The 16253-nt window shown below is 38.3% G+C and overlaps 1 protein-coding gene across 2 annotated transcripts in view; it reads left to right on the top strand.

Annotated features, from left to right (window-relative positions):
- The window catches only part of MOSPD1 (motile sperm domain containing 1), a 21148-nt gene extending 5148 nt beyond the window's left edge, over positions 1–16000 (top strand). Inside the window, exons 2-6 of one of the 2 annotated variants that reach the window (XM_007462889.1) lie at positions 6868–7122; positions 7236–7311; positions 8780–8997; positions 13309–13470; positions 15563–16000. In XM_007462889.1, coding sequence (XP_007462951.1) covers positions 6969–7122; positions 7236–7311; positions 8780–8997; positions 13309–13470; positions 15563–15594 — 642 coding nt within the window. In that variant the 5' untranslated portion in view covers positions 6868–6968 and the 3' untranslated portion in view covers positions 15595–16000. Of the gene's footprint in view, positions 1–6867; positions 7123–7235; positions 7312–8779; positions 8998–13308; positions 13471–15562 lie in introns of those variants that run through there. The other variant, XM_007462890.1, reaches the window with a different exon arrangement.
- Positions 16001–16253: the final 253 nt, after the last annotated feature.

The raw sequence follows: 16253 nt of genomic DNA, 5'->3' as shown, positions 1-16253 counted from the left end.
AGAGCGGTTTTAATGCCAGTGAGAGTAAAGCAAAAGAACATATTGCTCTTCACTATTTACTATCCAGTTGGCCATTGGCAAGCACTGCACCAAGTGTGGAGGAAAGAGGTAGCCCCTGTGCCCAGATAAAAGGGAGCTGGGCCTGAAGGTGGAGCTGGGAACCCTAATCAGTAAACACAAGAGCCAGGCACAGATAGTAAGTAGCTGGTGCACTGTAGCCAAGCAGATGGGTCCCTAGTTTCTGGGAGAGGCTGTACTTCAAATCATCCTTAATTGTTTCAAACTTTGAACCACTTCGGTACAAGAATCCCCAAGGATCACTTATTTCATTTTTCTTGCAGGCTCCTCTCCCCCAGATAAGGGCGGGGCGGGGGTGGGGGGCAAATGACTGTATGGTTGGCAAGGGGTTTCTATGCTCTTTAAGTCTCCAGGTTTTGAATCTTTGGGATTAAAAGATCTCAAAACTCCCCTGTTTATCTCAGAGCCTTATCTTTCCCTTCCTCTGGTCCATCCAAAGTGAGGAAGACAGAGAAAATGATCACACTTGGGGTATTGGTCTCTCTGGACTGATGGTGGAAAGTGTGGGTGAGGATTTCAGTGTGTTGAGGCTTTTTTTTTTTTTTTTTTTTTTGGTGGGAGAGTAGTTTTCAGACTGGTCACAAGGTGGTGTGCACACATAAGGTTTTCGCTCAAATTTCATTCAAGTTTGCATTTCTGTGCTTTGGGATCAGAGGAAAAGGATGAGGCAGTCTCCTGTACCACCAGCTCGCAGCGGTTCTGTCTCCCTGTAAAGTCAGGGGTATGTCAGAGCCTCAGATTTCTAAACCCAGCTGGCCCAGTTGGGCACGGGGAGGCAGTGGAGATGAAGAGAGGGAAGTGGGAGGGAGGGAGGAGGGGAGAGACAGCTGGGAGTGTCGATGCTCTCCGTTCTCTTACTGCAGCCCATGGCAAGCAGCCACCATAGAGTTACTGTTCCTCTAATTGGGATCGGTTGCCTGTCTTTTGTGGATGAAGCGTGTTCAGCTATGGGGAAGGGGAATGTTTCTTGACGGAGGAGACAGTTATTAGTGGATACCTGTAGGTTAACTGCTAAGTTCAGTATCTTCCAAGTGCCTAACACTGAGCTTGAGTCTTTGGATGCAAAAAAACAAAACAAACAAAACAAAACAAACAAAAACCCCACAGAAAAACAATACAGCATTATGCCTGAAATCTGGGGAGTCACAATTAGTCCACACAAAACAAATGTCAATGTATTCACTCTATCCAGTAAGTACATTAAAAAATAATGTAATAAAATTAGTGAAATGTTTGTAGATCAGAGCAGTAGCAGAAGGCCATAAAGAGGGGACATTTGTACTAGGCTTTGAAGAATGTGTAAAATTTTGGTGTCCAGAGAGGAAGAATAAAATAAACCTTGGTTATTATCGCCCTAATGAATAGTTACTGACAGCCATAGCTCTGCTTTCACAATCAGGAAAAGAAAGTGTGCGCAACTTAGTAAGTGAAATTGTCGCTCAGTTTTTTTTCTTGATAAAACTGAAAAGGAAACACATGCATCAGGACTTGAATTTTGGATCATCCTTTGAGAACTCTTCTCTTCTGGAAAAGCAGGGGAATTTCCTAGAGATGAGGGCATGTGTTGCCATCAGCATTAGGGAAGCAGGGTTTTTGAACTGAGACGCAGAGGAGATGATTTTTGTATAGGGAAGTGCGACTCTGGAGACCAGAGTTCTGCCACCGATATCCTGCGCAACCTTGGGTAAGACCCTTAACCATCCTGGGCCTGTTTTCCTTGTTGGTAAAATAAGAAGGGTTAGGAGCTGACATCGTTTGACTCTGTGTGTGCTTGACTTTTGGAAAGCAACCTTATTAACTGATTCACAGTGAGGTTTTACCGGCTTAGTGTATAATCTCTCCCCAGAATTTTTGCACTCTATCATTTTGCAGTATTGACTAGAGCAAAGAGAAAGTGTTAGTCTCCGGAAAACCATCAATTAAAGGCAGGTGTCATGCTCCATCATGTTTGTTGGCAGAGTCTGTAATATTGCACTGGCGACCTAGTGCTAATTTCTCCCTAATCTCCTCTGGTTGGAGTTTGGGAGGCAATTTATATCTTAGCCAAGATAAGTGAGAAATGGGAACACAGATTCGAAAAGAGATAGTAAACTGCTCAAAAATGATTCAGCACTTTTAAGATGGTGACTAGGGCACAGACAGCCTATTCACAATTCATGGGAAAATATCCAACTCATAAAGAGAAAGCTTCAAAATTCAAAAATAAGAATTTCTACTAAGCCATCATTGAAAGCTAGTAAAATTTCTACTCTGACCTATGCCAACTAACTTCCTGAGGTTAGAAGCAAGAGTTTAGCACTTGTTCTGTGTGTTTAATTTTGACTCCCCAGCCAGATTTATAAACCATCTCATACTCCTTTGTAAGAAAGTGTTACATTTTCCTAAGTTTTCAAGTCATCTTAAATAAATCTTGGTTCTTCCCATTGTAATGGGTTTCTGTTGCATATAAAATTATTTTAAATAATTAAAAAATAATTCTATTTAACACATAGTTTAAGGTTTTCAATGTTATTAAAAGATCATAAATGGAAAATGCAATCAACAGATTTTTCACACATTGTTTCTAAACTCCTTATGTTTCAAAGCTGGCACCTTTTTGGAACTTCCCTGGTGGTCCAGTGGTTAACACTCTGTGCTTCCACTGCAGGGGACATGGGTTCGACCCCTGGTCAGGGAACTAAGATCCTGCATGCCATGTGGCACAGCCAAAAAAATAAAATAAACATAAAAGTTAAAAAAAACTGGGACCCTTTTCAAATTAGCCTCTAGTAGAGTTGTTGTTTGAGTCAACATTTTTTTTTTTTTTTTTAGTTTTGAATTAGGTCTTCATGGGTTTCAGAACTCAAAAGATTTAAAAGGGTATCAAGAGAAAACTCCCCTCTCACCCCTGTCCCCAGCCATTCAGTTTGTCTTTCCAGGGGCAGCCCTGGCTGTCCTTCCAAAGATATTTTACCCAACATACCCAAGAAAATAGGTTTACATAGTCTTTTATCTTCCTTTTCTACACAAATGGTAGCATACCCTACTCTCTGCATTGCACCTTGCTTTTCTCACTTAATACTGCATTTGAAGATCAGTCCATATCCACACCACACAAAGAGCTTCCTCTTTCTTCTTGACAGAGAGCTGGTATCCCAACGACTGGCTATATCGTACTTTACTTAATGAATCCCCTATTAATGGCCAGTTGGGACGTTTCTAATCGTTTGCAAATTATTTTATTAATCCTCAGTGCTGCAAAAAAAAAAAAAAAAAAAAAAAAGCCCTGTCACATATATGATTTCACACGAGGGGAATATTTGTGCCTGAGAAATTCCTAGAAGTAGAATATCTAGATCTGAGGGTTAGGTGCATTCAATTTTGGCAGGTATAGTGGTTGTACCAACTTATATTTATATCGCCGCCAGCAATGTAAGAACATGCCTGATTGCTCCCACCATGTACTATCAAAATTTTTGATTTTTGCCAATGTGACAGGTAAAAACATGTATTTCAAGTATAGCTTTAGCTTGTATTTCTCTTGTGAGTGAGCTTACACATCCTTTTGTAAGTTTAAAAACAAGTTGTATGTCCTTTTCTATAAAATATTATAGTGTTTGCTCATTTTTATATTGAGTTGTCTTTTTTAATGATTTGGAGGTCCTCTATATATAGTAGGGCAATTAGACATTGCCTATGATATGAATTGAACATGTTTTTTTGGCTTTACTTATAAAATTTTTTGCCATGCAGAACTTTAAAAGTTTTTATATAGTTGAATTTACTAATAGTTTTTGGTTCCTGGTTGTTAGAAAGCCTAAGATTATTAAAAAGATTTTCCATGATTTCTAGTGCTTTTATGCTTTTGTTTTTTTTTTATACATTTAAAGCTTTGATCCATTTGGAATTTACCATAATAAAATTCTGGAATTTTATAAGGAGTGAGGGATAAACTCAGTTGTGTTTCTAGATGGATACCTGGTTTTATCAACATTTATTGACTGAACTATCTTCCATGAATTAGAGATGCCACCTTTTAAAAAAAATCTTTTTTAAATTTTGTCTGCTTTGGGTCTTCGTTGCTGCACACGGGCTTTCTCTAGTTGTGGCGAGCGGGGGCCACTCGTCGGTGCACTAGTGCGTGGGCTTCTCATTGCGGTGGCTTCTCTCGTTGCGGAGCATGGGCTCTAGGTGCGCGGGCTTCAGTAGTTGCGGCACGCGGGCTCAGTAGTTGTGGCTCACGGGGTCTAGAGCGCAGGCTCAGTAGTTGTGGCACATGGGCTTAGCTGCTCCACGGCGTGTGGGATCTTCCCGGACCAGGGATCAAACCCGTGTCCCCTGTATTGGCAGGCGGATTTTTAACCACTGCGCCACCAGGGAAGCCTGAGATGTCACCTTTTATCATAAGCTAAATTCTCACCCTAGCTGAGTTTTAGAATAAGATGTTGAATATTATTTAGTGATGCCAAATTTGGATGTTCTATTCCTGGCCGCCAAGCTTACTAAGAAAGTAATTGTAGAGCTTATCATTTTCTATTGAAAAAAATAACATGCCAAACTTCTGAGAGGACATTATCCAAATAGAAATATGTATGGCTCTTAGGAAAGAAAAGAAATTCATGGCAAATAAAAACTCAGAATTAAAATGATTTAATCAGATGCTTTTTAGAATAACCTTAGTTTTATTTTATTGAAATGGCCAGTTAGTTTGGTATAGTGGAAAGAATACTGGACTAGGAGAGGCCTGCTGGCATTTTTTTTTAATCTACCTTGGTCTCTTCCTTATTTAGTAATAACAAATACTTAGAACAGCGCCTTGCCTATAACAAATGCTAAAGGCTTTACATAGATCAGTTCATTCAGTATATGTAATTAATAAAGAATTTGTAATCTGTTGTGAATTAAACAAATGTAAAATATTATTACTAATAAATATGTCTATAGGTGCTTTCAGCTTAGTCATAAAAACCCAAAAAACAAGAAACAACCTAACACTGTTATGGGCTACAGGCATGCTATAAAGTATACAAATAGAAAGTGGAACCTGGGGCAGCCTGTGGATGATGACCTTACCAAGGTTCTCCCTTACCTTCACATTCCTGTGTCTTCCCTTATGCTGATCCCCAGGTCTCAATGCCCTCCTTACCTACTTCCCCCAACACAGAAGCTCGTATCCTTCTTTTCTTTAAGGGCCACCCCAAATGTTGTCTTCTGGCCTCTCTTCCAGGTAGAATTATTCATGCAGTTTTCTAATTCCCTAGCGCTTTATATACAACGGTATGCATTATAATAAAGGTAGCTTAAATATTTATTTTGTCTCCTCAATTATACTTGAGTTTCTGGAGGGCAGGGCCTGTGCATTATTCATTTTTGTATCTCTCTGCAGCTCTTGACATAGTTCCTGGCCTATAATGTTCAGTTGAGAGAAAAGAATAAAAATTTGCATACATGATTATACAGTATCCTATTTGATAAAAGTGGGCAAGGCCTCAATCAGAATCGGAGCCCGATAGCTGGTAAAAACCAAACAATGGGGCTTCCCTGGTGGCACAGTGGTTGAGAGTCCGCCTGCCGATGCAGGGGACACGGGTTCGTGCCCCGGTCTGTGAAGATCCCATATGCCGCGGAGCGGCTGGGCCCGTGAGCCATGGCCGCTGGGGCTGTGCGTCCGGAGCCTGTGCTCTGCAACCGGAGAGGCCACAGCAGTGAGAGGCCCGCGAACTGCAAACAAAACAAAACAAACTAACAAACAAAAACCAAACAATGGTACAACAGAAACTAACACAACATTGCAAAGCAGTCATACCACAATAATAATAATAAAAAACAACCAAACAATGTAATCATTTGTTATATTTCTCTCTGAGTGTGTGAGAACCTGAGTGCAAAGTATTAAGTGGATTTTGGTCTACTGTATTTTGTAGGTGTGATCTACAGGGTGAAAATCAGACATTTTCTGTGACTGTATGTTTTAGCTTTCTCATTTTATTTTAAAAAGCCACACTTAGGGCGCTAGCTAAATAATGTTGTTGATCAAAATTAGATTAGGAGACAAATACAGAAACATTACTTATCACACAGGCTACAACTCTCTGGAACATATTCAACAACTCCAGAAGGAATCCAAAAAGGTCTCTGAAGTTGGAAGAAAATAGCTCTCATGAAGTCTGTGTACTTGATGTAGGAGGGGAGGCACGGTGCCACTTGCATGCCAAGGCCTGCTTACTGACTGAATTTTCATGGAAAACTCCAAGGACTGCTTAGCAAGTTTGGATATGCGTCTTCTTTTCAAGACATTTTTCATTGTCTTGGGTTTTGGTAGAAAAAACGATTAAGAGAACTCTTCCACCCCTGCTGCTAGAAGGCACTAACTAAAGCATTGTTGAAATAAATGTTAAAAAAGTGAGTCTCGTGTTTTTCCTTTGTAAATCATGGGAGCTTACTTTGTTTTATTTTTTTTTTTTCATCTTTAAGAATTCTGATTGGCTCACATAAAATCAGTTGTGACAAAACTTTTTTTTTAATCTGAGGTTTTAAATGAGTGACATCCTTTTGATCTCACCTTTTTAAGGGTGATTAATTTTAAGTAGGAAGCCTTCTTTATCATAGGTTGATATCCTGAATGTGAAAGGAGCAAGTGTAAGTTTCTTTGCATAGTTTGGTAGAAGCTGTGTAAGTAAGCCAAGCGGAAGAGTCAAAAGGCATGTTTAAATGATTTGGGGACTGTTATAACGCATGCTACCCATGCTAGTCCCAGCTAGCTCATGGTTACAGGCATCACTCAGCTTGCTTTTTCTTTTCTCTTTCCAGATTGCCAAAATGCTTTGGAGTTTTTAACTGATTTTAAGAAAAGCCCCGAATAGATTTGAGACTGTAAAAACTGAAGCCGCAGCAAGGGGGATTCAGTGCCAATGCATCAACAAAAAAGACAGCCAGAGTTAGTGGAAGGAAATCTTCCTGTCTTTGTGTTTCCCACAGAGCTGATATTTTACGCAGATGACCAGTCAACACATAAGCAAGTGCTGACGCTGTATAATCCCTATGAGTTTGCCTTAAAGTTCAAAGGTGAGTCTCCTAGGTGTATTTCCTGGATTTTAACTACTCCCTACTAATTTTTGACTTGTAGAAACTAATTTTTTAAAAAAAACACTAATGGCCATTGTGACTTTTTCTTTCAGTTTTGTGTACTACTCCAAATAAGTATGTTGTCGCTGACGCTGCAGGTGCAGTAAAGCCTCAGTGTTGTGTGGATATGTAAGTCACAACCACTTCCTGGTAACATGTTTTCAGTGTGTTAATATTTATGTGTTTAACTTGAAAAAGATCTTTTCTTGAAGCTGCTCCCACATAGACCTTCATTATATTTTGAATTTTTGCTGAGAGTTTGTCTCGCAACATACTTTTTAAGAAGTTTCTAAGAAATTCTAAACAGGTTGGCCAAATAATAATTCATTATGTTGGAGCTGATGTGTGTGTTAATATTTCCACGAACACTTCCTCATTGTTGTGCTTTTATTCATAGCAGGGAGATGTATGGTGGCAAAGTTCTAACTTATTCCTTTAAATTTCTCTAGCTATAAGAGGGAATTTAGCCCTCTTTGGAACATCTTGCTGTTATAGTGTCATTTGTGGAACTAATAATACTATGCTCTCAGAACAATGGTCATATAAACTCATCTGAAATGATTCAGCTAATAAAACTGAAAGCTAGTCTATACAAACAGGAAGCGAGTGTATAACTACTCATCTGGAAGAGGTTATCTGAGCTCTTCCAGATAACTTCGTCTTAGAGTGTCAGATAAATGATTGTTTGTTCAAGCTGTTCATATTTAATTTTCACTTTAGAACTAGTGGTGACCAGATGGATCCAATGACCAGTCCTTAATTTAAGCTACCAAGTAAACTGTATTTGTTTAAATCTTCCGTTGAGAATGAGAAGCAGAAGTCTTTTCTCTTGCATACATTTTCATCATCTCAGAGCCATAAAATGATGTATCTTTGAGGACATTTCTTTTGATTTTCGTTCAGTACGTAATAAGCACAGACTATTGCAAAGAAATATAGTCTCTTGCCTAATCAATGTGTTATCATTGACTCAGTTGTTCTGTGTTCTCTATTAAGAACGAAGTAAAATACATGGCACTGCAGATAACTTGCATAAAATTTATAGTACTTTATATACTCTTTTCAGAGAAATACAGAAATACATTGTAAGCCTTCTGTTGCATTGGTCTTACTGTGCTACCTACTTATTCAATTGCTTATTTTTGCCTTTGTGCATGGACTTCAATTTTAAGTGTAGGGTGAGTTTCGTTATTTTGTTACTTGAACAATAAATAAGTGGCCATAGGAATTTATGAGACTTTTGTGGGGAAGAAACAACTTCACATATCCTGTTTAGTGAATATTGCTGTATACCGATAGCCAGGAAAAAATGTCATTGCTAAAGGGAATTTTCTTTACCTATCATTCTTTTCTTTACCTATCATTCTTTTACTTTTCTTTACTTATTATTCTTAAGATGACTCTTATTCATCAGATATTTCAGAATTACCCATTTCTTTTTGGGTTATACTGTGATTTTTTTTAAAGTATCACTAGCAAATGTCTGTACTTGAGTATTTGGTTATAGTCAGTTAATATGTATGAAATCTCTTGCTGAATTCTGCTTGACAGGCCCCCAGAAACCTAAACAGCATTTGTTCTTTTTTAATGTCTCCAGTGTGATTCGTCATAGAGATGTTCGATCCTGTCACTATGGTGTAATAGACAAATTCCGTCTCCAAGTTTCCGAGCAAAGCCAGAGGAAGGCTTTAGGAAGGAAGGAGGTCGTGGCTACCCTTCTCCCGTCGGCCAAAGAACAACAAAAGGAAGAAGAGGAAAAAAGAATAAAGGAACATTTAACTGAAAGTTTATTTTTTGAGCAGTCGTTTCAACCAGGTAGTCTGGGTTGTTTTTAAAGCCCTTTTGAGGTCTTACACGTTTCTTACTTTAAGAGAGTCAGGGAGCAAAGGATAATTACTAGAACAATAACCTGCCACTCTAAACCTAGTCGACTACTTCAAAAGTGAACGAAGAGATCAGGTACCTAGAATCGAACAAGAGGCCTAGAGCTGGCCTTTCAGCGGAGAGAAGAGCTCCCGCTAGATGAGGTTATAAGGAGAGGGCAGCCGTTGCCAGAGCCTTTTCAATCTATAAAACCTGAGACTGCAGGCCCTGCCCTTTATAATGCGAGCGCAATTTGGCAATTCTATACTTTTGTTTCTGTGACTTTCCTATATCCTTTCTCATTTAATTAATTCGAAGGAGAGAGATTGCGTTTGGCAATAGGCCAAGTTTGGTGCGCTGTTCATATTATTTTGAAAAAAAAATCTCATTAAAGTTGAAGTTAATTAAACTAAGTAGATTATAATATCCCCTGTGGGCTATTAATTGAATCCCTCTCCATTCCTCATTTCCTTCCAGCTTAGATATTCAGGAGTGTTATGATATATTCTTTCAACATCGACACGATCCTCATATCCAACTCTTGGACATCATTCCGCCTCCCTCTGAACTTCTCATTATCTCCCTCCAACCCTATTATAAGGGGAGGAAGATAAAATTTTCCATAGAAAAGCATGGAAACTTTTTGACCGTGATATATGAATGTGATAACAGCTGTCCTTGAAATTGCAACATTATATATGAGGGATTAAAAACCATCTAGTTGTCATTACATTAACTCATAGATCCCTATCAGTTTGTTCATCTTAGAACGTTTATCTCGACAAGACACGGAGTAATGCCTCTTTGATTTACTGGAGCCAAGTGTCTTCTCATTCCATGCAAGGAGTGCCCAGATTTTCTGGTGATACCAAGACTAGGAACTAGGTAGTAACTAGTAGATTGTTTTCTTCTCAGCAACTATTATTAACCAACAGGACCAGTTTTTCATGTTCCAAAGCTGAAAGAGAATCTCTGTCAAATGTCACTTCGATGTCCAATCAATACTGTGAAGTTGACTTATAAATAGATATGAAATGCAAGATTCCTCTTTTAAAATGCCTCCTGTAGAACAAGAAAGGCCATTTGAGCATTTGGTTTTGGGTGTTAATTTTATAATTTAAAGTAAAGTGGTCGTTACAGATCATTTTGGTATTTAACAGACTGATTTAATGCCGAAGAATCATAAGGGTTAAAAGTTTACTGTTTCATATATATGTATAGTTTTTCTTTTATTTTTAAATTGTTAGAATCCAAGCGAAAATCATCCTAAAATACAAATGTGTATTAATTGAGCATTTTATTATTTTATTTTTATAACGAACCTTTGTATCCGAAGTACATTAGAGAATCCTTCTAATGGTAAAATTGGAGTAGGTAGATGAATAGAATAGGTGATATTGGCATAGCACATGGTGGTCTCTGTTTTGAGAAAAAAAAAAAACAAAAAACCACACACCTCTAAGCCGTCCTGGTCAGGAAGCTCAAGGAAAGCAGACACCTTATTTGTCTTGTTCATCAAGTTCATCACTTGTTCAGCACAGTGCCTGGCATACAGTAGTTACACAGGAAATATGTGCGTGGGCCTCACTAAGAAGGCTGGACTTCTCAGCTGGTAGGGGCAGCTGGGCTGGTTTTCTTTGTCTTACAAGGTTTCCACGGCTGCTGCTTGCTGTCTAGAGCAAGGGCAGCAGCACACAGTAGAGCTCCCCACTCCCCGCAGGTACCGCAAGGTTGTGAGGGTCTCTGTGAGTTTAGCTGGAAAAATCGTTGGCGGCTGTATCGTGAAAGATTTGGATTTTAAAATGTGGTGAAAGGCCGTACAAATGAGAAATTTCTTCTCAAGTTATGTATTATATAAAGAGACATATAGTAGTAACAAATTTTAAAAAGTAACCAGCACCTATAATCCCACACACTTAACAGATCTGCTTACACGTGTTCCATGTTGTTACTTTCTAGAGCTCGTCTGTGTGCATAAATACAATTATATATATATATATATATTCTTTTTTTAACAGAAAAAAATATATGTGTATATTCTTTTTTTTTCATTTAACAGAAATTGAAGAGAAACCCACAAAGCATACTTTCACAAAATACTAAAGCCCAGGTCATTAAAAAGTTATTTTAAAAAGATTCAGCTGAATCTTAGAGGGGTTGTCTTAATTACATTATTAATGAACTGCTATGTCTATGCCAGGTTTGAGCCAGTGCTCTCTGGCTTAAGAAAACTACGTTCTTTATTATGGTTTATAATAATAAAGAATTGAAAGTGACCTAAAAGTCATTTAGGGGATTGATTAAATTACGAATATTCATAAGATGGAGTGTCAGGCAGACATTTACAAGGATTTGATAGAATGGTAGATAGTTATATATGGACATAGAAAGAGGTTCGAATATATTTCCAAGTGAGAGAAAAGAAGTTATAGAACAGTATGTATAGTATGGTCTCATTTAAGTAAAAAAATCATTTTACATGTTTATATGGGCATTTATAAAATCTGAAAGGATCTATACCAAGCTGTTAACAGTGTTATCTCTAGGAGGATGGGATTACAGAGGAAGCTTTATGTTTTCTATATCTCTAAAATTTTTACAACCCTGTAGTATCAGAAAAACTTTCCACTTTGAAAAATGTCGAGCATTTATGTGAATGTTTTTGGAATTTCTCTAAATAGTAAAAATTCCTTGAAATAATCTTTACTGTGGGTTTGCATTGAACAGTGTAGTTGTCATAAGTATTTTCCTTGAAAACTTACCTTTGCAACAAATATAAAGTACTACATTCGTTAGCAAAAGACAGACTTGTTTTTGAGGCATTTATGCTATTGTTTCATCTCAAGCAATAATCACTATAAAATTTGAATTTGTTTTCACCTATCTGTCTTTGGTGAGGCTCAATTAAACTTCACACAACAGCTATGGTATTAATAATTTAGAAAAGCTGCATCGAATAATAAAATGAACAGCATTATTTCATTAATAAAACACAAAGATTGTGTTGCTGTTGGCTATTCCTTTTAATGAAAGGAAGGGTGGTGGGAAAAGCCATAAGACAGAAAATGCTGGTGGGTTTCTTAAAAATATGGGTATGAATATTGTACACATACAACCAGAACTGTAGAGTAGCAGGCCAATAATAAATATTTTTAAATTTTATTTTATTGCGGTAAGAATACAACATGATATCTACTCTTTTAACAAATGTTCGTGTACAATATAATCTTGGTAACTATAGGCACAATGCTGTACAGCTGATCTCTAGAACTTATTCATCTTGTATAATTGAGATTTTTATGCCCATTGATTAGCAACCCAGCCCCTGGCAACCACCATCCTGCTCTCTGATTCTATGACTTTGACTGTTTTAGATTCCTCATATAAACGGAATCATGCAGTATTTGTCCTTCTGTGATGGATTTATTTCATTTAGCATAATATTTGCCTGACATTGTTTCTGCTGCTTTCTTACTTCCACGCTATAAATGGGGGTAGAGTGGAGGGCAAGAATTTTCATAGGCAGCTTTAATAACATTAAAGTAGAACGTTTTTGCCGCCTTAACACTTTGAAAAATGATAGCAGGATGCTGCAGGTATTAGGACCAAACCTGTCTCGAGACCTACCAAAGATACTCCCAGAAGGTAGTGGAGCTCTACTGCAGTGGGCTCCAAAATGGAGTACACACAAGCAGTGCATTGGGGGTATGGGAAGAAAATGCCAGAACTTCAATTTCTATCTATTTTTAGCCCATTCTCTGCACAGATAATACATGCTTGAACACTTTGTACGAATTCCGGTGGGGTAGTGGGGAAAGGATGATGACCACTGTCCTCTTCAATAGGAACTCACTACCTCACATTCCAACCTGTAATGGGCTTCCAGATAAGTCCAACAGATAAGGCCCCACGAAATGGGAATGATGGAGAAAGAATCAGAGAAGTTAGGCAAAACCAGAATCCTGGTGGGCGGTGGCCAGTCTGTGTGAACGAACTTTTGTCGTAAGTTGTTTTTAGAAGCATGCTCGGGGGGCTTCCCTGGTGGCGCAGAGGTTGAGCGTTCGCCTGCCGATGCAGGGGACACGGGTTCGTGCCCCGGTCCGGGAGGATCCCACATGCCGCGGAGCGCCTGGGCCCGTGAGCCATGGCCGCTGAGCCTGCGCGACCGGAGCCTGTGCCCCGCAACGGGAGGGGCCACCACAGTGAGAGGCCCGCGTACCGCCAAAAAAAAAAGAAATAGCAGGGATTTTTATCTTTTTACAGAAAACAGAACTGTCTCCTCAGGACCTAGTTTACTAACTGTCTTCCTGGGAGTGGTGTGTATTGCAGCTCTGATGCTTCCCACGCTGGGGGATGTGGAATCGCTGGTGCCTCTCTACCTCCACTTAAGTGTCAATCAAAAATTAGTGGCTGCTTATATCTTAGGTAAGTGTTTTAAAGGTGCATTGGGGCATATGTGTAGGCAATCTGTTTTCTTGAAAAGAATAATACATTGTTCTTTTATTTATTCCATTCTTTCTTCAAAAAATCTCTTCTGGACTAAACTGTGTCCTAAATACTTGCAAAATACATTTGTAAAAACATGAGAATTATGGAAACACTCACATTAAACTTCAGTAAGGCAAGGATTCCTAACCTGAATCAAGGCTCAGAATCTTTAAATGGCTTGCCCGAGGTGTATTGATTACAGTTGATTCTCTTTTTTAAAAAGTTATTTAAAATTTTAATACAGTTTTTAAAGGTTCCTTTCCATTTACAGTTATTACAAAATATTGGCTCTATTCCCTGTGTTGTACAATACATCCTTGAGCCTATCTTACACCCAATAGTTTGTACTTCCCACTGCCCCACCCCTATTCTGTCCCTCCCTGTGTAGGCAGTTTTTATGGCCTGGAGGTGGTAGTGGCAGTCTTTATGTGTGTGTAAGATGATGGTGGTGGCTTGATTTTTTTTTTTTTTTAAGAAAAACAGAGTGCTTCAAAAGCACGTTGAGATAAAGTGCATTTTAAGATTTAATTGTTGGCTCACATTTAGTTCTTTTCAGCTTGTTCATCTAGTACCTAATACTGTATTTTTCAGTTATTTTCCTTTTGCTGATTTACAGTGGTATAAAACATGTATAAAATGTAAAATGCATACATCCCATGATACAGCATTTTTACTTGTAGGAATTGATCCTAGGGAAACATACAAAGCGCATACAGTGATAAAAATGAACAGGGAAGCCTTGTTTAATGTTGTGACCCTTTCTCTTTAAACCAGTTCCCTTGTTTCCTGTTGAATCATTCTTTCAGTCATCCTGGCTTGAAACCTTATAGTTAATTAGTTCAAATGAACAAACATTCATTCAGTACCTACCATGTGTCAAGGATTAGGGTTCTGGTGATGAATGACTCTCCTCATCGTCTCCTCTCACCTCTTCTGAGGTGCCAACTCTTTTCAGTATTCTCTCTCAGAATTCCTTGGTGTGCTCCCTTTTATAAAATTTCCAAATCGCCTTCTAAGTTATCTCCGACTTCTGTCTGTGTCCCTCCTATTCCTATCTCTCCCCTTTACCCCCATTATCTCCCCCCGCAAATCATCCATCACATTACTGTCAGGTTGATTTCCATCCTGTGTTGATTTCACCACCACCACTCCCTACTCAACAACCTTCAGTGATTCCCCATAATCCGTAGAATGAAGTATAACTCCATAGTTTGGCATTGAAGACTCTCCACACTCTGAGTCCTCTCTGAGTTACTCTTGTCTAGCTGCTTCCCTATGTAACTTCTTGATTAGAGTGCGTTAGATTATTGATTGATCCCCACAAAGCTCATCTGGAGCCCCGGTCCTACCTCCATGCCCTTGTTCTTGCCATTCGCTCGCCTGAAGTGCCTGCCCATCATACTGTTCTATATCTTTCCTGTCCATCTTTTAGGCTTACTTCAGCTTGACCTTTTGGGGCATCTTCTCTGACTGCTCCAGTCCTATGTGATTATTTTCCTTCTCTGTACTTTATCACTCACTTTTTAAAAACCACTCATTTAGGACTGAGGATATTCTTATATTATTAAATTTTTTTATGGTTTTATGTATGGAGTCTCTTCAGAAGAAACAAGCTAAGCAGAAATACTATGCTTCTGTCTCTTTGTGGCCCAAGGACCCTGGGGTACAAACAGGCTTGCATTGTTTCTGTTGATGAAATTAGCAGGCTTTACTGACACTTTAAGATGCCACATCTGCTATTATTATAGTTGTCATGACTGGATAAAGCGAGAGATACATTCGATGGTTAAAAAATTAGCTACGGCCAGACATTAGTGATCGCATTAAATCTATCCAATGACAGCCTATTGCTGTAAATTGGATTTCTTCTGTATAGTATCAGCTAAATTCAAGTTGATTCTGAGTTCTTGGTAGAGTGCCTGCCTTTGTGCTGTGTTTTATTTGCTCATTGAGGTGTAAACAATTATTTATTGAATGGAAGATTTTGTAAAATGCATGTCCTTAACTGTTCTCCAATTTTTTCTTTCAGGTCTTATCACAATGGCTATACTTAGAACATGAGCAAGGAATTCACTTGACTTCTGAAGTAAATTTATCATCTTGAAAATATGAATGTGGACTGCCTTTTATCTTTATTTCACCCCATTAACATGCTACAAACTATTGATTGATTTACAATCATTGCAAATGTATAATATATATTTTAAATTACTCTATAATTTTATTCCAAGGACTCCAGCACATTGTTACAGACAGCAAGGAAGCTTCTGAGTGACACTTAGGAAATTTTTTGAAGAAATTCTTTTTATATCTAAGCCGACCGTGCAAAAGACTTTAATTAAGACATTTGTTATTTTCTCATCTTTTTTCTAATTCACTTTGATTGTTGAGGTCATGTATCCTTCAAAGTTAAAGGCCTAAAAGAGCAAACTGACCAGCCTGAAAATAAAATTACATTTATTTCCTAGCTATGAACATCAATGTTACTATATAAATTATGCCTTGTCCTCTATCATTATATACAGTCGCCATGGTGTTTCTAAAAATAAGAGTTTTACAGTTAATGTGTAGAAGGTAAAAAAATGAAAAAGCATAAAGTACTGAGGGATCATGTTTATCTTAGGGTCTCACAGAAGACAGGACATATTTAATTCATCTGGTGAACTACAGGATAGGTTGTGGTCCAGCCACCAAGAAGTAGGGTGACCATTCTGTTTGGT

The sequence above is a fragment of the Lipotes vexillifer genome, unplaced genomic scaffold (assembly GCF_000442215.2).
Source record: "Lipotes vexillifer unplaced genomic scaffold, Lipotes_vexillifer_v1.1 scaffold481, whole genome shotgun sequence".
Classification (NCBI taxonomy): domain Eukaryota; kingdom Metazoa; phylum Chordata; class Mammalia; order Artiodactyla; family Lipotidae; genus Lipotes; species Lipotes vexillifer.
This window is presented reverse-complemented; position numbering and strand designations above follow the sequence as displayed.